Below are 21,759 nucleotides of genomic sequence, written 5' to 3'. Positions count from 1 at the left end.
GGTCTCAGCTCTCTTACTAAAGTTTCTACTTCACCCAAATAAACTATTTGTACGTGAACTCTTTGCTTGGAATTTGCTTCTGGTAGAACCCAAACCCAGACATTAATTAACTGTCTTCATGTCACAAGAATCCCCTCCACAGCCTGTTTTTGAGAATTAATAGTGATAGAAAATTCAAAATTTCCTATGCTTTAGGTATTTCACTATTCAATAACTAAAAATTCTAGCTAATTCTTCCTTCTTTTGTGTTGACGTATGACTCAGGAGAACCTCCACCTCTGTTGACCTTTTCTCTGACTTCGTCCACTATCTAGAAAAAGATCACTTTCCTCCCCATAGTCTCAAATCTTCCATGACTATTTTTTAATCTTTTCTTTAACAGCTACATTTTCTGGTCTGAAAATAATATAACTTTGAGGCATTTAGTATCTTGCTGGTCAATCTCTAGCTCTCCTTTTGTTAATCAGTATCTTCCAGGATATAGAAGAGTCCATAGACTCCTTTGGATGTGGCAAAACAAAATGCCAGTGCCTTGAACTTAATTCTCTTTTTCTAAAGGAATGCAACATGGTGACCTGAAATTACTATCCATATTGTACTGCTAGATTTCATGAATTTTTATGGTCAGTTAACATTCCCACAAATTTTGCATGATTTGTTCTGAAACAAGGCCTCCCTTACAAAGGTAGCAATCAAAATATTTAAAAATGCCTATGACAAGGGCACCGATCCATCAGAACAAATATAACCTGAGATTGCGGAGTAAAGCCCCAGAGGTTTATCAAGCTAGTTAATCACCCTTCAGTTTCTGGATTGTGAAGAACTCAGGAGACTCTGGGGTGAGAAAGAGGGGGAGTGCTTGGGGTCTCAGGATGGTAGCCATTTATCAAGGTAAAGAAAGTGTTCAATGTTGTAACAGCTGGTATGGCAGTGCCAGCATGAAGCACCTTAATGTCACTCTTACGCTTTATCAGCTTTCTGCCTTACAGAATATAACTCCCGATGTACCTGGAGCCTTGTACTTTCTGAAGTTGATGTTGGCCAGAACAAAGTGAATGATAGTCGGGCAATCTTTTTCGACATCAGGATTCTTGGGTTTAAAAACATAGCATTCCTTCAGTCCTTCTCGATCGAACACGTAAGGATCAATCTTTGGAAAGGGGAGCTTGTTCATTTTAGCCCACTTTTCTGCAAGTAGAAGTTCCTATGGAAGAGAGGGAAAGATCATTTGTTCAGCTGGTCTGCTCATCATTCACTACTCATTAGCTATCTCCTATGTGTTATTATGTTCCTTGCTAAAGATGAGTAATGATCTTGTTCTTAAGAAACTTATCAATCTCAAAAAATACAAAATTATTCCATAAACAAACTCATGATCATTTTTTTAGTTCTTTATATAAGGCTAGTTCCATAGGCGGCATTGGAAAAATTATTAATGAACTGAACTGACTGAAATTACACTGATGCAATTGCTAGAGATTCTGGGCAGGCTTTCCTGGCGGCTGGGTGGTAAAGACTCTGCCTGCAAGGCAGCAGGCTCAGGGAAGATACCCGGAGTAAGAAATGGCTACTCACTCCAGTATTCCTGCCTGGGAAATCCCATGAATCACAAGAGTTGGACACAACTGAGCAACTAAACACCAACAACAACAATGGGTTCTGGGCATTTACAAGCCATGTGAATGTTTTTTAACCCTTCAAAGTTAAAAAAATCTGTTGAGGCAGAATGAGGACCACTCTGTTACTGAATTTTTACCTGCATTTTCTCCACAAAACTGATTAAAAATGAATACATCTTATGAATGCAAAAACATTTGAGCTGCTCTGAATTAGCTTCTATGTTTTTTTTTTGCTTCTCTTTATGAAAAGAAGCTGTTCTGTTGACATGTAACATGACCAAGAAGTACATGTTTGCTGTTGACTATTGAGGTTTCGGGCTTCCCTTGTGGCTCAGCCGGTAAAGCGTCTGCCTATAATGCAGGAGATCTGGGTTCGATCCCTGGGTCGGGAAGTTCCCCTGGAGAAGGAAATGGCAGCCCACACCAAGTATTCTTGCCTGGAAAATCCCATGGACGGAGGAGCCCGGTAGGCTACAGTCCATGGGGTCACAAAGAGTCAGACACAACTGAGGGACTTCACCTCACTGAGGTTTTAGGCTTGTTTTCGCGTCAAGGATGACTAACACAGAAGGAAAGCACGAAAAATAATTAATTCAAACTGGAGAACATAAATCAATAGAGAGAGGTGCAGTGAATAGAGCTTATTTCTATTGAAATGCAGCTTAAAGGCACAGGGGACAAGTAAGAAACAGACTGGGGTAGCGGGGAAAGCGCAGGCTCTGGGGCCAGACTGCCAGAGTTAAAGTGCACGCTCGGGGACCTTGGCCATGTTCCCTGAGGCCTCTACACTCAATACCCTCAACTATAAAATAAAGATGGTCAAGATAATCCATATCTCATAAGACTGCTATTAGAATTAAATTAATTAACATGAGTACAATAGTCAGTAGCATGCCTGTCACATTACTTTCTATACACGTTTGCCAAATAAGAGTCAGTAAAGAGAGGAAAAGATATGGAAGGTGGAAAAGTGAAGAAAGAAAAGAAGAAGGAAGAGAGAGAGCAACACTATTAGGGAAATCCCTAAAGAGCAGAAGTTTTAGAGAAATGATCACTACCCTCTTAAGTTTTTTTAACTACTTTGTCATCACATTGATTCCTTCAATGAAAATCATTAGTCGTCAGTCTAAGCTCCGTGCTAGGAGGTGGGGACATAATGGTGAGTAAAACTCTTGTTCTTACAGGATGTACGTAGCCTGGTGGATGAGAGACAGTAATTAAACAACCTTTAGGTTTAAAACTGTGGCAAATGCTATGAGTAAAGTATTTATTTGCCGTGAGATTTTGCAGCATACCTGGCCTATTTCCTCACAGTGCAAATTAATTCACTCAACATTATGACTGAGCACCTATGTTCCAGGCATAAGAGAGGAGCTATCCTTGAATACTTAGGGATCATAAATTAAGGGGGAAGATAAAGAATAGATATGATAGTGCAGTATGAAAGAGAGAGGGAACATGACGGATGGCTTCACACCTGGGCTGTGCAGCCTGAAAGGCTTGCAAGCTGGGTGATCTGAGACAAACTGCTTAGCACAACAGCTCCATATGGAAGAAATGGTTTTGTGTAAAAAAAAAATGCAGTGATGCTCCTCTAGTGGCACCACAGGGGTCATAAGTAACAACCAACACACATGGACCAGGTTGGGTACTATCTTTGAAGTAGCAGACTCCCAATCCCATTCTGGGGCTTCCCAGGCAGCTTAGTGGTAAAGAAGCTGCCAATGCGGGAGCTGCAGGAGACAAGGGTTCGATCCCTGGATCAGGATGATCCCCTGGAGAAGGAAATGGCAACCCACTCCAGTATTCTTCCCTGGAAAATCCCATGGACAGAGGAGCCTGGAGGGCTGTAGTCCATTAGGTCACAAAGAGTCGGGCATGACTTAGCGACTGAGCACACACACAATCCCCGTTTATCTACATTTCAGCTGTTTCTTATCTCAGCAACATATTTGTAAATAAATGAGCTATAAAATAAAGTTGATACGATCATCTTCCTGAGCATTGCTGTGAGGATTAAGCGAGATCATGTATTTTTATAAACTCAGTAATTTATATTTAAGAAAAGTATTTATTTGTATGTGAGTTTTCCCCCATAAATTATTTTTAATTGGATGAAAATTGCTTTACAGTTGTGTTAACCTAGTTAAGAAAATAGTTACTTTAAAATAGCACCTTAAATTTAGAAAAAAAAAATGCTTTTCATTGAGCATTCACTGTTCCTGATGCTTCTGAAGTGTGAACATTAAGCTGATCGACTCTCTCAATGCCATTTACTGAGGAATAAAAATCTGGGAAAACAGATTTATATTAAAACATTTGTTCCATAAACTGTCAAGCTAAATGTGATTATATTTCACTTAAAATTCCATGTGTACACAGGGACAATTGCGTGTTTGACACTTGAGAAAACTTATCTCTAAATCCTTTATCTTCCTGTTCAGCTGAATTATTCAGGCTGTTATTTCTTGTCTAGCACTGTTCACAGTTATTCATTAACAATTATTCAACATCAAAATAAAACCAAAAGTTCACACTGTGGAGCTGCGTGGGAACAAGGGAAGGGAAGGGCTCTCCAGTGTTTGCAAACACGACGCAAGGGCGTGACCAACGACGTGTGAGTGTGCGGAGAAAGAGAAGGGGATCGCCTGAGGCAAGAGACCAGGCTATTTTTAGATAGATCTTCTATGCAGGAATCAGGAAGTGATGGAAACTTTCCCTTTCCTTATATGAGCCTGATGTGGAAAGGATTAAAACCTGATGACTATAAGGCAGTGATTACAGGATGGAAAAACCGTCTGCTCCCCTCCCATGTCTCATTTTACTGTTTGTAAAGGCTGAGAAACAGTGACGCAGCTATGAGTGGAACAGGCGAGTTCGAAAAGAATATTTTGAAAGAATGCAGTGAGCAAAAAAAAATCGCTATTCCACAAATTACAGCAGAACTGAGTTCTAACCATCCATTTTGGTTACTGCTTGACACCTCAGATTTCCACAGACTAATTCATGATAAATTTACATAGTATTAACTAAAATGATTTTCTGTGAAGATAAAAATTTGAAGGTATCCTTCAAAGTGATACTTTGTAGGATGTTTATACTCATTTAAGAGGACTAAAACACTTTGAAAGGTAGGAAAAACAATCTGAATAATATAAAAATACGTACAAACTATAGTGTGAATGGCATATATATGCCATTTTATTTATTTATACATGTAGATAAATATATACTTTAAATTTATTATATTATATTATATTAGCTTTTCTCCAGAGGAAATGAGGTTTTTTCTCTGTATACCTAGGGCATGTGTTTTCTCATTATTTAAAATCTATTTTTAGATTGGATAGGAGTATAACTGTGTAAATAAATTTACAGAATTCTAGGAAATTTTTTAAGGAACTAACGTAAGATACAATGGATAAAAACAACAATTTAGAATTCATTATTTTGTGGTTATGATCATTCTCACTTCCAAAAAAAGTGTTAGGTCCCAAGAGCTTTACAATGCAATAGGCACAAAAATAATTTTCTATATCTAATAGTGTACAGAGCACTTTACATTTCTCCTTAGTTCTTCTTTGCTGAGAGGTTACTATACATTCACAAAAATATGTAAGGAGAAATTAATGTTGAGTATATTTCCTCATGACAAGGCCTCTAAGCCTCCATGACTAAACAGGTGTAGCGGGTTGAATGGTGGGCCTCCAAAAGTTATGCTTTAAGCCCCCAGGACCTGTGAATGCAGCCTCATTAGGAGAAGAGGTTTTTGCAAGTATAATTAAGTTAAGGGTCTGAAGATGAGATCATTGTGGATTAGCTGGGTGGGCCATAAAATCCAACAATGAATATTCTTATGAAAACACACACACACAGAGGAGAAGGCTATAGGAAGACAAAGGCTGAGATTGGAGTTATGTAGCCACAAACCAAGGAAAGCCTGGAACTACTGGAAACTGGAAAAGACAAGGAAGGATTCTCCTGTAGAGCTTTTGGAGGGAGTGTGGCCCTGAGGACATCTTGGTCTTGATTTCTGGTCTCCAGAACTGTGAGAGAAGAATACATTTCTGTTGTTTGTGGCAATTTGCTGCTGCTGCTAAGTCGCTTCAATCGTGTCCAACTCTATAACCCCAGAAAATGAACTTAAGCAGTAAGCCTATAAAGGCTACACTCAATAACATGCACTTCCCTTCATCAGCCATGTTGGACTGATGCCCATAGAGCTAACACTTGGACTAGTTTGGCCATGATGGTTTGACCCAACTTAACAATCTAAGTACAACGTATACAGAGGTTCTAAACCAAGGAGCATGCCATAATGTCAACAAATAAATCAGGTTAGCATTGAAAAATACAGATTCTTTTTTGTATTATTTGTGGTGGTGGTTTAATCGCTAAATTGTGTCTGACTCTTGTGACCCCATGGACTGTTGCCCGAAGGGCTCTTCTGTCAATGGGATTTTCCAGGCAAGAATATTGGACTGGGTTGCCATTTCCTTCTTCAGGGGATCTTCCCAAACCAGGGTTCGAAAAATCCAGGTCTCCTGCATTGCAGATGGATTCTTTTGGAATAAAGGAAGCACTTCTTTGTGGGTAAATGAAATTTTGACCTTGATAAAGTTAATTTAGATACATTACTTCTATAATTTATAAAGACTAGCTACTTTCAAATTTCCTTTTAATTCTCTTGTCCTTGCCCCCTTCCCTCATAGCTTCCTTCTCTCCTTTTCTCCTTCTTTCTCTCTTTCCTTTTATTTTTAAGAGGATGAACTGATTGTTCTGGCTTCCAGCCACTAAGCATTTAAAAGGGCACTGAAATACAGCTAGATTCATGCCCAATATATGGCAGCATAATATAAAGTAACATAATTTATGGAATAACAATCCAAATGCATTACTCTACATAAAACTTTATAAGCTAAAGGAAAAAAATCTAGAATGGTAAACTCTAAACTTCCCTATATTCCTTGCTTATTCCTCAAAACATCCAAAGCTTTTTCCCCTCCTTTAAATTCAACCTATTTATTTTGAAGACTTGACTATGAAGGTACTGGATTATTTTTATGACCAATATGAAGAACAAACCTTATTAAAATTTATCTTGGATAAACCCTACAGGTAAGCTATATTTGCATGGCATATATCTGTTATTAAATGATTAACAAAAAGAACTTGATAAATTGAAACCCAAAATTATTTTTCTTAAATCAATTAATAACAGTATTTAGAGTTATGAGGTTCTGTATATTTGGACCATTATTAGAGTGTGTAGCCACTAATCTATAAAAAACAAAATCCTTCATTATCACCGACATTGACGTCATGAACTTTCTAGGCTAGTTATAAAGTAGATATAATATGAACTGTGTTGCCTTTATCAAAAGGCATGATATCCATCATTCTATATCTCCCTGACAAAATCTGAGATTTAACTATATTTATGAAATTAAACATAGTTACCGGCTCTAAATTTTTGCTCAGGATTTATGCTCTACTCCTTAACTTCAAATGGTATCCAATAAGAAATAGGACATTTGTTGTTGTCATTGCTGTCTAGTCATTAAGTTGTGTCTGACTCTTCGCAGCCCCATGGACTGTAGCCCACCAGGCTCCTCTGTCCATCAGATTTTCCAGGCAAGAACACTGGAGTAAGTTGCCATTTCCTTCTTCAAGGGATCTTCCCAACCCAGGGGCTGAACTCATATCTCCTTCATTGGCAAGCAGATTATTTACCACCGAGCCACCAGACAAGCCACCCAAATAGAAAAATATTCATTATTTAATCACCTTTAAAAACCATATTGCATATATTCAGGTGTTGCATTGGAACTTCCCTGCTATCAAAAACTTTTATGTACAATTCAATTTTTATGGCTCAGGAGTAAAGAATCTACCTGTAGTGCAGGAGACACAGAATACCCAAGTTCAGTCCTTGGGTTGGGAAGATCCCTGGAGGAGGGCATGGCAACCCCCTCCAATATTCTTGCCTGGAGACTCCCATGAACAGAGGAGTCTGGAAGGCTAGTTCATAGGGTCACAAAGAGTTGGATATGACTGAAGAAACTTAGTACATATCATACCTATAATAAATATTTCCACTTTAGTATTAATAGTACAATATTTCTTATTAATTTAAAAATTATATTTGATAACCTTTTAAGTCCATATTGAAATGCATATTATTATAATGACAATCTATATAACAATACTCATAAGTTTAAAAAATCATTTTAAATATTCCAAGTGAGACTTAAAAGTTCATTTCACTCACTGTGAATTTTCTGAAGTCCTTTTTTGGAGGAAAATGTATCATATATAATATATTGCAATTTCTTTTATATTAAGTCTCTGAAAATACAGTCCATTATTTCTAGAATGATAGGCTTCATGCTACACCAAACCAATAGTTAAAGGATATATTCACATAGGAGGAAGAGGGTAAGGTGTAGGGAATTGACAAAATAATTCCAAAGCACATCTATGAGCATAAACAGCTGTAATATTTTTCCATGCCAGTAAAGCCATGTACAGGATTTGCCTGTACAATCTAATATAGTAATATAAACTGGTACAGCTTTTTTGGAAAGTGATCTGGAAATGTTTATTAAAGAATCTTAACATATATATATATCTAAGAATCCAAGTAAGGGAATAATAAAAAGTATGATTAACAATTCATGTGCAAAGATGACAATTAGAAGAAAGAATTGACAAGATAGCAATAATCTAAAAGTTGAAAACAGAACACTGATAATAAATTCTTGCTTATTCATATATAGAGATATCATTCTGTGTTTAAAATTATGTTCTAAAAATATTGAATGGCATGGGGAAATGCTTACAATGTAACTTTAAGAAGAAAGAAGCAGATTGCAAAAATACATAACCCTGGTGTTGATACACATACATATGCACATATGTATGCACACATGCAGTGAAGAGAGAAAAAAATAAAAACAAAATATCAACAGCTATTGTCTATGAATAGCAGAAGCACTTGATGTATTTTTATGAGTATTCTTTTTAATTAGAAATAGTGAGTTCTTTTCAGAGGTACAATATAATATTCTAAAACCTTCTAATATCAGTTCATTAAAGTGGTGGAGCTCTGATTCATGTATAAAATGAAGACTTTGACATTTTACACTTCCACTGGTGAAATGAATAATCAGGTTCTTCCACCTCCAGAATGAGCTCCTAAATTATCACAGTGGAGTCATGCATTGAAACTCACTTCCCCTTTGCTGCTCATCCATCATCAAACCCTGCTCTTGGTTTTCACAGTCACCCTCCCTGGTGCATACTTCACTGTCCTACACTTACATTACAGTAAATCCCTCTTAATTTTAACCTTTTGCTCTCCATCCTCCAATTCATCCTATTTTCTGTTATCATATTAATCATTCTAAAATTCCAATTTCATGAAGTCATTTGTCTGCTGGAAATCCTTCACTGATTTTCCATTTGCCATCATCCAACCATAAATTCTTCTTTAAAGCCCTTGTAGAATCATGACTTAAAATGACTTAAAATCTATCACATTAATCAGATCACTCCTCAGATGTGCTCATTGCCATTTCTGTGCCATTTTCATCCTATCTCACTTATTTCCCTGCTTATCTACTCCAGAATACACCAGTCTATTTTCGAATGGATCTCCTATAACACACACAGTTGTTGTTGTTGCTTAGCTGCTAAGTCAGGTCCAACTCTTTTGCAATGTCATGGACTGTAGTCCACCAGGCTCCTCTGTCCATGGGATTTTCCGGGCAAGAACACTAGAGTGGGTTGCATTTCCTTCTCCAGGGGGTCTTATGGAATCAAATTCTTCCTGAACCATTGGCAGGTGGATTCTTTACCACTGAGCGACCAAGGAAGCCCAATAAACATAGTTGTATAGGTTTACATAATATACATAGTTATATAAACCCAAATAACTATTTAACAAGAAAATTTGTCAATTTCCTTCCAAATGACTTGTGTTTAGAAGTCTCCCCACCCGCCAAAAGCTAAAATGTTTTAGACATCAAGAACCAGGTTTTACCACTAACTGCTGCACACAGCACAGAAAAAAGAATATACATTGTATATATATATAGCCAGGCAGCTAGTGAAGTTAAAAGAGTGTTCCATTCTCATCCTGGATCCTTGGAATGTAGTCCACCTTGACCATTACTTACCTAGTATTTCCCCAGCCAGATCCTGGGCTATGTTCTTTTTTTTTTTTTTTTTTTTTTAGGTAGACCATTTTTAAAGTCTTTGTTGAACTTGTTACAATATTGCTTCTGTTTTATGTTTGGTTTTTGGCCTGAGGCATGCAGGATCTTAGTTCCCCAACCAGGGATGGAACCCATGCCCCATGCATTAGAAGGCAAAGTCTTAATCACAGAACCACTGGGGAAGTCCCCTGGGCTATGTTCTTTTCACCCATTGCTGTTATTTAGTCACTCAGTCATATCCGACTCTTCTATGACCACCATGGGCTGTTGTCTGTCCTCTGTTCATGGGATTTTCCAAGCAAGAATACTGGAGTGGGTTGCCATTTCCTACTCCAGGGGAATCTTCCCAACCCAGGGAGTAAACCCATGTCTCCTGTGTTGCAAGCAGATTCTTAATGGCTTAATGGGGAAGACCTTTCGCCCACTATCTTATTTAATTTCTTGGCATGATGAGATTTCTTATCTCATCAATCCTTATTTCCTTCTCTGAATACTACTAACTGCCTCAAAAAAAGGTGAAATATGAAAGCACTTTTAAAATATGAGATTTATATATGTTAAACAGTTATTATAACCATTATTGGGTCTCGAGAACATCTTAATTATGTACAATAGAAATGAAAACACGTCCAAGAACCTGGGTCATCACTAACTCTTCCTGGTTGGGAGATCATGAAATGTTTCACTTAATCTTGTGAGTACCTGTTTCTTAATCTATGAAACGGAGATAGTAACTTCATCTCTATTATAATATTTCATTCATTCACCCATAAAACATATCCTCCTGCTGCTGCTGCTACTAAGTCGCTTCAGTCGTATCCGACTCTGTGCGACCCCATAGACGGCAGCCCACCAGGCTCCGCCGTCCCTGGGATTCTCCAGGCAAGAACACTGGAGTGGGTTGCCATTTCCTTCTCCAATGCATGAAAGTGAAAAGTGAAAGTGAAGTTGCTCAGTCATGTCCGACTCTTCGCGACCCCATGGACTGCAGCCCACCAGGGTCCTCCGTCCATGGGGTTTTCCAGGCAAGAGTACTGGGGTGGGATGTCATCGCCTTCTCCGAAACATATCCTACATACCATAATTTGGGCTAACACCTATATAGCAATTAGAACCAAATGATTAAAACAAAACACAAATATACACAAACACACACACAAGTTAATGTTCTAGTCTCCAACGAGTTCACAGAGAGTTCACAGAGAGTTGAAGTAAACAAATACAGACAGGACAACATGAAAATTGCTGTGTTAGGAGAAATTACTAAGCCTTTCATACTAAAACTATACTTGTGGAGGCCAAGAAAGGTAATACTTAAGCTATATTGAAAGGAAGTGTAAAGTCAAGGGGACAAACAACATTCATGTCTCACTTAGATGCTGCCCAGCAATCTTTCCACATGACCCTAGTTAGAAAATTTCCTTGTGTCTTCAGACAGGCAGACTTGTTATCCTTGTACCCCTGGCTCTACCTCCTCTCTACTCAAAAGATAGTGCCAACTCTGAATTCCTCTAAAAGTTAGAAGTCAGTACATGAGTGGTTTCCTATCTTCCCATCTCTGTGCCTACAACTAACCTCCAATCCACAACCACAATACCCCCTTCTGTCTTGTCCCAATATGGATGTATCTAGACTCCTCTCCATCTGTATTTTTGTGTCTCCCTTCCACTCCCCATCCCTACAATCTCCCAGGGATGTGATTCTGTTGTATACATCATCTCTCCATCTCCCACAACATTGCTTCATTCACAAGTCCTAGACATCAAAACATTTAAACACACTCAAGTATTTCCAACCCACCCCTCCACATACATGCAATTTTCCTATTCCCCACATCCTCCTGCAGAAATAGCCCATTTCCTTTTTCCTGGAATGGTTTACAGGATTGTCTCCATTTTCTTAACTTCCACTTAACCTTCAAATCACTGCAGTATGACATCTGCTCTCTCGGCCCTATTGAAACTGCTCTTATCTACTTAACCAAAGACATCTTGTTGTTAAATATCTTCAGTTAGTTTTAGAATACTGCATACTTCCTTCATTTCTGTCCTTTTCCCCAGATACTGCTGTTGAATCATCAAGATACTATTTCATGTCCTCTTCTCTCCTCATGTTATACATTCCCCATGTATGGCTTTGAAAAGTCAAGTAAAAGTTGCTCAGTTGTGTCTGACTCTTTGCGATCCCATGGACTAAACAGTCCATGGAATTCTCCAGGCCAGAACAGAATACTTGAGCAGGTAGCCTTTCCCTTCTCCGGGGGATCTTCCCAACCCAGGGATCGAACCCAGTTCTCCCACATTACAGTCAGATTCTTTATCAGCTGAGCCACCAGGCAAGCCCAAGAATGCTGGAGTAGGTAGCCTATCCCTTCTCCAGGGGATCTTCCCGACACAGGGATGGAACTGGGGTCTCCTGCATTGCAGGCAGATTCATTACCAACTGAGCTACCAGGGAAGCCCATGCATGGCTTTACTTGGCTTTACTTATCTTTTACCTGCTAACTCTCAAATTTCAGGCTATTCGCTTCCTCAACTTCAGATGTATTGCCTTGTTCTTGTCCTGCTCAGGACTGTGAACTTGAATGAGGCTTGGGAAATCAATTAAAAGCTTTGTTAAGTGGAAAAGTGATTAAATCACATTTGTGTTTTAGAAATATAACTCATAATAAAGTAGAAAATAGGCTAAAGGGACAAGAAATCGTGGTCCAGAAGACGAAGAGAGCTACAAGACATGCAAAAGAATGTGGCAGATGATGGAATGCTATATAAATTCTCCTTACCTTGAACGGAGGACTAGAGTCACTTGGTCTTGCAGAAAAGTCAAAGGAGATGATGAGATCAACTCCCCTCTGAGGTCTCAGGATCAAAGGGTATGGAAGGTTAAACGTGAGGCCACTGTCCACCACATGAATCTTTTTACTTTTGACATCCAAAGGCTCATATATCTGCTCAAATTCATCAGGATCTTTAAAAAGGAAAGAAACGAACAGAATGGATTAAATGATCACTTAACATTATTTAGAATTTAAAACTATTTGTTATGTAAATATGTGAGAAGAATTCCATACGGTTGGACCCTCAGGCCTTGGAGACTCTTAATCTGTAATATCAGAGTAAAAGATTCTATCAGTAAGAATGCTGTGAGGAATTTCTTTAAGATTTTTTTTTTTTTTTTGATGTGGACCATTTTTAAAATCTTTATTGAATTTGTTACAATACTGTTTCTGTTTTAATTTTTGGTTTTTTGGTCATGAGACATGTGAGATCTTAACTCCCGGGCCAGGGATCAAACCTGCGCCCCCTGAGTCTTAACCACTCGAGTGCCAGGGAAGTCTCTGCTATGAGAATTAAGTGGGACAAAATATTGAAAATGCAATCAAGGCTCAGGCCCTAGGAGTAAGTTTAAGCAGGATTACTTACATTACATAGGTCTTTACAGGTTTAAAAACACTTCCTCAGGCATTATCTTGTTTAAGACTTAGAACAGACATGTGAGATAGAGGATACTGTAAATGGAGGATGAAATACATGAAATTCATCTCTAAAGTGGCATAACTAGGGAGTGGCAGAGTCTGAAGGATCCCACAAGCATCTCTCTAGGTGATGGAAGTCCAGGAGAATAGTCCAATCAATTGAGCAAACACACATTGTCTGCTGCTCTTTAGGCACTACTTAAGTGCTGAACAAGAGATGCAAACTCTGCTCCAATAGAGCACACTACTGGTAAATCAGTAAACAAATACATTAAAAGATGGTTCAGGCACTGATAAAAGGAATGAAAAAAATAATAGAGGGTAACAGGAATGGGGGGGTGCTACTTCTCTGGTGAATAAATGGTAAAGAATCCACCCACCAATGCAGGAGACATGGGTTTGATCCCTGATTCAGGGAGATCCCCTGAAGAAGGAAATGGCTACGCACTCCAGTATTCTTGCCTAGGAAATCCCATGCAGAGCCTGCATCTCAAGCATTGGCACGTGGCTTCTTTACCACTAGCGCCACCTGGGAAGCCCCTTTGTTATATTACATGTATATTATCAAACCCAACTTTAACATCTATCCCTCTGAAATTTTTATTGTTTAACCATTTTATAAGGTAAAAAATTGTGAGTCTGTGTAAGTTTTAAAATATTTTACTAAGAAGCTGGACAATTTTTATTTGTGTATTTTTATTCCTCCTAAAAGTAGCTTTATTTGGGTGTATATAATATATCATATAGTAGTAGTGCTCTGTCGCTTAGCTATGTCTGACTCTTTGCAACTTCATGGACTGTAGCCCTCCAGGCTCCTCTGTCCATGCGATTTCCCAGGCAAGAATACTGGAGTGGGTTGCCATTTCCTTCTTCACGGGATCTTCCTGAGCCAGGGATCGAATCCGTGCCTCCTGCATTGCAGGCAGATTCTTTACCACTGAGCCTTCTGGGAAGCCCATATATTAGTAGTTTCATATATAAGATTTACCAGAAGACAAAGGAAATATCATTTATATCATTTTAAAGATAAGGATATGAGGCCCTAATAGGTCCAGTTTAATATAGGAAGAATCAAGATTCAAAGCCTGGTCCACGAAGTCTAAACCCTAAACACACTGTCACACTATCACTTCAGAAAGTGAGTGGCACAGCCATAAGACTAAAGAATTTTGAAATGGGTAATTTAAAGACGCAAGAAGTGCAATGCACAGAAGTAATCTACACATGCATCTATCAATCATGAAAACCACATTGATATGCATATTTCATGATAAGCATAAAAAGTTAAAAACATTAATGGGAATATTTGTTTACAATGCAGTGATTTTCCCTAATAAAGAAACTACAATGATAATTCACACATAATTTTTTGGGTTTCATAAACTGATGCTTTAAATTTCAGCTAAAAGGTTAACTAGGAACAGACTATTTCTCTCTTCTTCTATTTGATTTGCTCCCTCTCATCATGAAACTGATAGTCTCCTTTTTCCTCTTTTAAATCCAAGATTACATTTGAGAGAAAAAACTTTATGTAGACCAACTCACAGCTCTGGCATGTAGCTAACCACCATGATTCCAACTATCCACCTAAACTGACAGGAAACAATATTTCTTAAGTGTGTTGTAAAAAATACAGTTTTGCAAGATATTACCAGATATTCTATGTAACAAATAAGAGTTGTATGATTAAGTCAGTTTGAGAAATACAAGATTCAACAACTTAAAGTAACAGTAAATTATAATGTGTGTTCCCTATATTCTTTACTATGCCTTGGACTAACACTTTTAAGAGGAGATGCTACTTAATCCTGACAATAACTCTATAAGGCAGTTAACAACTATTTCTATTTTAAAGTCAACCTTTGGGGTAAACAGTAAGGACTATTGCACACTCACTAACCTACAGGTTCATCGGCATCAGGGCGCTGATTTTTCGTTTCACTCTACTTTTCTCTCGGTGTTTACTGAGGCTATGCTAGTAATGGCACAGGACTGTCCAGCTAATAATGACACAACTGGGATTCAAATACAGCTGCTGCTGCTGCTGCGAAGTCGCTTCAGTCGTCTCCCACTCCGTGCCACCCCACAGACGGCGGCCCACCAGGCTCCCCCGGCCCTAGGATTCTCCAGGCAAGAACACTGGAGTGGGTTGCCATTTCCTTCTCCACAGATACAGCGAGTCTGCTTTTCAAGTACTATACTCGAGCAGTCTTTAAGTAGGACCTCTCAAACTCATTAGAGCATCCCATTGCATTGTGAAGAGGGACGTGGAGTTGTTAGTTTTACCAAACTTATTTGAACTTGATCCCTATTTATTACCATCCACTAAAATGTTACAGAAAGTTTGAGAAGGGCCCCTATGAAAGAACATCCTCCCATGAATTAAAGCATACACGGTTTCCAAACCTGTGAATAAGGGAATCAGGTTCTTTGATAGGTATGGAAACATGCTCTGTTTTATAATTATGAACCATTTCCTTAGAGCGATTCTGCTATGGAAATTTTATCATGGTCATTTTACAAATACATCAACTGATTCCATTTATAATGCACAAATATTTGGATGTTTGTGTTTTGAACTCTTCCCTAGATGAACTCATGTCTCGATTTCTTATTCCAGATGGCGTGTGTTGCAGAAAATAACATAAACACAAAAGTAAACAGGAAAGAAGTCACGTAACTAATGATCAGCTTATCCAAAATTAGTTTCCACAGGTATACAACTACTTTGAAGTAAACAAATGAAGGGAATTTTATGATCTGATGTTTCTTGTTTTCAAAAGAGGGACTGCAAGCTGAAGTAATAAGCACAAAAATAGCACACTAACTTTTTCTCATTTTAGGCTGATTGTTTTAAGATGCTCAAACTTTAATCTGTTTAAACAAAATAGTAAAGCAAATGTGCAATTTTCCCAACATAATATACAGATAAGATAAAAAACTCTAAATATAAGATAAAAGAGGAATAACCTTAATGTTTTAATTAAATTGTGGTGTTTTAATTGTATACTAGATAAAACTTTTAATGAAGACTTTATGAATCAAGTTGAATACCATTTATGGTAAACCTTGTAACTTTTCATTCCAAACATACAGTCATTCTAAAACTTGGAAATAACCAGAAGGAGATAAATGGAGTCCATCTTGGTAAAAGTTTTATCTGAAAAAGCACTAATCAATTTAGTACATTCAGTCTAAAACGTAGTCATTTTTAATAATGCTGGTTTATAAACAATAAATTTGAATGAACTTATCATTTATCTGATTGGATTTTTGACTAGTCAACATTCTGTATACATTTTTTCAGTCAGATAAATACAAAACAACAAGTATAATTTGATGAGATATACACTGACAATATTTAAAGTTCCTTCCAAAGTTCATTACTTTAAAATAATTTTGGGCTTCCCTGGTGGTTCAGACAGTAAAGAATCTGCCTGCCATACAAGAGACCCAGGTTTGATCCCTAGGTCGGGAAGACATCCTAGAGAAGGGAATGCTTACCCACTCCAGTATTCTTGCCTGGAGAATTCCATGGACTACAGTGAATACAGTCCATGAAGCTGTAGAGTCAGACACAACTGAGCTACTAACACTTTAATAATTTTAGGTTAGAACAAATCAAAATTTCCCCCAAAAATAAATATTTAGTCTATTTAATATCATATTTTAATTGCAATATTAAAATATGTAATATCATATTTTAGGATGAAAAGAAGAAAGAGGAAAATAAAGAACAATCTGAAATAAGGTAAGCATAATGAAAGAGGCACACTTCCTAAGGTACCAAATTTATTATCTAATAAAAATGTAGGATGTCCAGTTAAATTTGAATTTCAGATAAATAGCAAATGATTTTTATACAAGAATGTCCCAAATGTTACAAAGGAGCGTACTTATTTTCTCTCTCTCTCTCTCTCTCTCTATATATATATATATATATATATATGAATTGAAATTCAAATTTAACTGAGCACTGTGCTTTACCTAGGAACCCTAACACTTTAAAATCTACTGTGAAATCACCAGGAAGTTGTTAAAATGTTGAATGCAGAGCCCGTGCTGTGTAAATCACAGAAAGATCAAAGCAGTAACATAAAACAGATGTAATAAGTACACACAAGGAAACTTCCATTTTTGCATCAGCAAGACAATGACTAATAAAACCAAAGGCTATGAGGAAGGGGGTGAGCAGAAGGGAAAGGCTTCTGAGCAATGTCAAGAGGCCTATTCAAGTGTCCCAATTCCAGTTCAGTTGAGCAATTCTAGGCAAACATGATGCTGTCTCCTTTGATCTTCCTTTGCTATGGAGTAGAATACTAATGCTTCTTTCTGGTTCTAAATGCTCTGAGAGGCTAAGTTTTTTGGTTTTTTGTTTTGTTTTGTTTTGTTTTTAAGCCCATCACCTCTTATCTATAAAACCGAAGTTTCTAAATAAGATGCATTTAATTGGTATTGCAATCAGATCTGATCAGTGCAGTCACTCAGTCGTGTCCAACTCTTTGCGACCCCATGAATCGCAGCACGCGAGGCCTCCCTGTCCATCACCAACTCCCGGAGTTCACTGAGACTCACGTCCATCGAGTCAGTGATGCCATCCAGCCATCTCATCCTCTGTCGTCCCCTTCTCCTCCTGCCCCCAATCCCTCCCAGCATCAGAGTCTTTTCCAATGAGTCAACTCTTCGCATGAGGTGGCCAAAGTACTGGAGTTTCAGCTTCAGCATCATTCCTTCCAAAGAAATCCCAGGGCTGATCTCCTTCAGAATGGACTGGTTGGATCTCCTTGCAGTCCAAGGGACTCTCAAGAGTCTTCTCCAACACCACAGTTCAAAAGCATCAATTCTTCGGCACTCAGCTTTCTTCACAGTCCAACTCTCACATCCATACATGACCACAGGAAAAACCATAGCCTTGACTAGACGAACCTTTGTTGGCAAAGTAATGTCTCTACTTTTGAATATGCTATCTAGGTTGGTCACAACTTTCCTTCCAAGGAGTAAGCGTCTTTTAATTTCATGGCTGCAGTCACCATCTGCAGTGATTTTGGAGCCCAGAAAAATAAAGTCTGGCACTGATTCCACTGTTTCTCCATCTATCTCCCATGAAGTGGTGGGACCGGATGCCATGATCTTTGTTTTCTGAATGTTGAGCTTTAAGCCAACTTTTTCACTCTCCACTTTCACTTTCATCAAGAGGCAATAGCAATAAGTAAAATCATAAGTAACACACACACACAATTAACATCACTGATTGTATGGTCAAGGATTTTTATTTTGGATGAATTTAAAAAAGACACTGACTTTATCACAAATATTCATAGACTTTTATTATAGTTCATATGAAAGGGTTTGCACGGCAGGTTTATAATCAGATATATCTCATATCCTAGACTTTGATGCCACAAACATAAGGCAAAATATAGTGAGTTTCCACTTCTCTTGTTTAAAAACAGGGGTAAATTTTGCTTCTGCAATTTCCCTTAAACTCAAGCAACAAACAAACAGCATTACCTAAACAAAAAGATCTAAAGCCATGTCCGAATTTTGACAAATATAGGTAGAATACTTCAACAAAGAGTAGCAGGAAGATTTTTGGAAAATTTTCCATTTACATTTTCATAGCCTCCTGTCAATGTTCTTAGGCAGAAATGATTGAAAAATGACATTTGGGCAGTTAAGAGAAACAAGATGGCATGATGAAGTAGAAAAAGTTTACGATGACAGGAGCATTATAAGAAAGATGATTATGTAGTCATTAGTCACCAAGGCAAATTTAACTTTTAATTTGGAACACCCATGGAAATGAAGAATCGAGGGAAGTATTCTTTAGTTTGGCTAACTGACAATCCTGAAAGTGAGTGGGTTAAGGGGCCTTAAGAAAGTTACCCAATCTTTCAGAGAACTGGAGGGACAAATTCAATAGCCTGTTAATATATGATATTTCTTTTTCTCTGACTTTACTTCACTCTGTATAATAGGAACTCTATGGGGTCCAGAAAGATAGTACTGATGGACCTGCTGCAGGGCAGCAATGGAGACGCAGAGAGAACAGGCTTGTGGACGCTGTGGGTGAAGGAAGGAGAGAGATGAATGGAGAGGGTTAGCATTGAAACATAGATTACCATATGTAAAACAGATAGCCAGTGGGAATTTGATGCATGAAGTCGGAACTCAAACCAGGTGCTCCGTGACAAGCTAGAGCCGTGAGATGTGGTGGGGGTAGGGAGGGAGGTTCAACAGGGAGGGGCCATATGTATACCTATGGCTGATTCATGTTGACAGTTTGGCAGGAACTAACACAATATTGTAAAGCAATTGTCTTCCAATTAAAAATAAATTTTAAAAAATTCGATAGGCGGAGGGACGCTGCAAATAGGTAAATTCGGCTGACTCTCACCCCTAGGGGGCAGGCATTACTGCTCTGCACTCCTAGGAGCAGGGGGGCGGGGAGGACTTCGTACATAAGATTCCCTCCCAGCTCTGGGTCTGCTGGGACTTACTCCCTTTGCCAAGGAGAAACACCCACATGAGATTTGCCGGAGGAAATGAGACAAGAGACTGCGTTTGTGCTATTTCTACTGCCAAGCACTGTTGTGGGGGCGTTTGTGGGGGTGATTCTGAAGTGTTTTTGGAATCATTCCTACATGCTTAGCCTGGAGCTTGCTCCTCCACGCCTCAGAACAGTTTTGTAAGCACTCAATTCCCTTCTTTAAACCCCTTTCGCTTAAACAAGCGAGAGGGTTTCCTGTTTCCAGTGAGTGATCCTTGACCAACACAGAGAAGCAAAGTCCCTCTCAGTATTTCAATGAAAATTGTTTATGCTGACACGACGATGCTGTTCCTGTCCAGTGTATTTTTTTCTTCCAAAAAACCAATAATTCATGGTCCTTCCCCCATTAAAAAGAAAAGAAAGTGAAGTCGTTCTGTTGTGTCCGACTTTTTGCAACCCCATGGACTGTAGCCTGCCAGGCTCCTTCATCCATGGGATTCTCCAGGCAAGAATACTGGAGTGGGTTGCCATTTCCTTCTCCAGTGGCTCATCTGGATCCAGGGATCGAACCCGAGTCTCCCACATTGCAGGCAAACTCCTTACCATCTGAGCCACCAGGGAATTCCCTCCCCCCATTACATGCATGTCAATTGGATCATAAATGAGTTACTAGTAACAATAATTAAAATGCTCCTCCCCAGAAAAGGAAGAACAATCTCTTGAATTAGCTTCTGTGGGTTACATTTTGTGTACCTACCTGCGACAGCAGCATCCAATTCGTCTTCATCCAGGGACTCTTGCATGGTAAAGTCTCTCAAAGGAGACATTGGATAGGATGTATTGAGATTCAAGCCCAGCATGAAGTTGTGCACCTTCCCGGCACGTCCTTCTCTGGTATTGAACAAAGCTGAGTCACTCACCAAGGCCATGAGCATACGTTGGACCCAACTTGCTTGATTATCATTTTGATATTCCCTTTCTGCTTCTTCATTTTCAGTGCCTAAGGAAAAAGATCATTATACATTGTCTAAAATCCATAAAAATGAAAAAAGATCTTTGGTCTATGGAGTGTTAACATTAGGGGAATGCAGGCTCTCAGTTCCCTGACCAGGGATCGAACCCATGCCCCCTGCAGTGGAAGCACAGTCTTAACCACTGAACTGCCAAGGAAATCCCTCCAGTTTTGGATTCAACAAATGTTTATTCATGTAAATTAATACAGTCAATATTTCAGTTAATCATTTTTGTTCTTAAATTGTTCTTACCTTTACCAACTTCCCTGGTGGCTCAGACAGTAAAAAGCTTCTGCCTACAATGCGGGAGATCCAGGTTTGACCCCTGGGTCGGGAAGATCCTCTGGAGAAGGTAATGGCAACCCACTCCAGTACTCTTGCCTAGAAAATCCCATGGATGGAGAAGCCTGGTAGGCTACAATCCATGGGATCGCAAAGAGTCAGACACGACTGAGCGACTTCACTTTTCTTTCTTTCTACCCTTTACCTATAGTCAGTCTGCTGCTGCTGCTGCTGCTAAGTCGCTTCAATCGTGTCCGACTCTGTGCGACCCCATGGACTGCAGCCCACCAGGCTTCTCTGTCTGTGGGATTCTCCAGGCAAGAATATTGGAGTGGGTTGACATTTCCTTCTCCAAATAGTCAGTCTAAACGCTATATTCTTGGCAGTGTTACTTGGCTTATTCTTTGATTTCCAGAGAAACTTCTATTTTTCCATTTTTTTCCCTTTCCCCAATTCTTTTCTTCTCTTTTCTTGGCTATGGCTATGCATAAGAGGAAATATCCATAGTAGCTAATCCCCTTCCTTTCCCAGGTTTCCTTCCCAGTCATGTTTAATAAACATCCAGAAATCATGCAAACTGAGAGCAGACAATTGAAGGATTCAACATATATTTGCTTGTCTATAAACACCCTCTGAAATGTCATTGCATTCTTGCTTATAA

General features: G+C 38.7%; 1 protein-coding gene across 1 annotated transcript in view; it reads right to left on the bottom strand.

The window, feature by feature from the left end:
* PLA2G4A (phospholipase A2 group IVA) overlaps positions 1 to 21,759 on the bottom strand; it is a 173,010-nt gene that overhangs the window by 13,604 nt on the left and 137,647 nt on the right. The window contains exons 14-16 of the mRNA XM_055582969.1: positions 20,561 to 20,803; positions 12,621 to 12,805; positions 1,009 to 1,204 (exon numbers count right to left, since the gene is read on the bottom strand). Of these exons, the coding sequence (XP_055438944.1) occupies positions 1,009 to 1,204; positions 12,621 to 12,805; positions 20,561 to 20,803 (624 nt within the window). The remainder of the gene's footprint in view (positions 1 to 1,008; positions 1,205 to 12,620; positions 12,806 to 20,560; positions 20,804 to 21,759) is intronic.

The sequence above is a fragment of the Bubalus kerabau genome, chromosome 5 (assembly GCF_029407905.1).
Source record: "Bubalus kerabau isolate K-KA32 ecotype Philippines breed swamp buffalo chromosome 5, PCC_UOA_SB_1v2, whole genome shotgun sequence".
Classification (NCBI taxonomy): Eukaryota; Metazoa; Chordata; class Mammalia; order Artiodactyla; family Bovidae; genus Bubalus; species Bubalus kerabau.
Note: the sequence above shows the minus strand (reverse complement) of the source record. Positions and strands in the feature narration are given on the sequence as shown.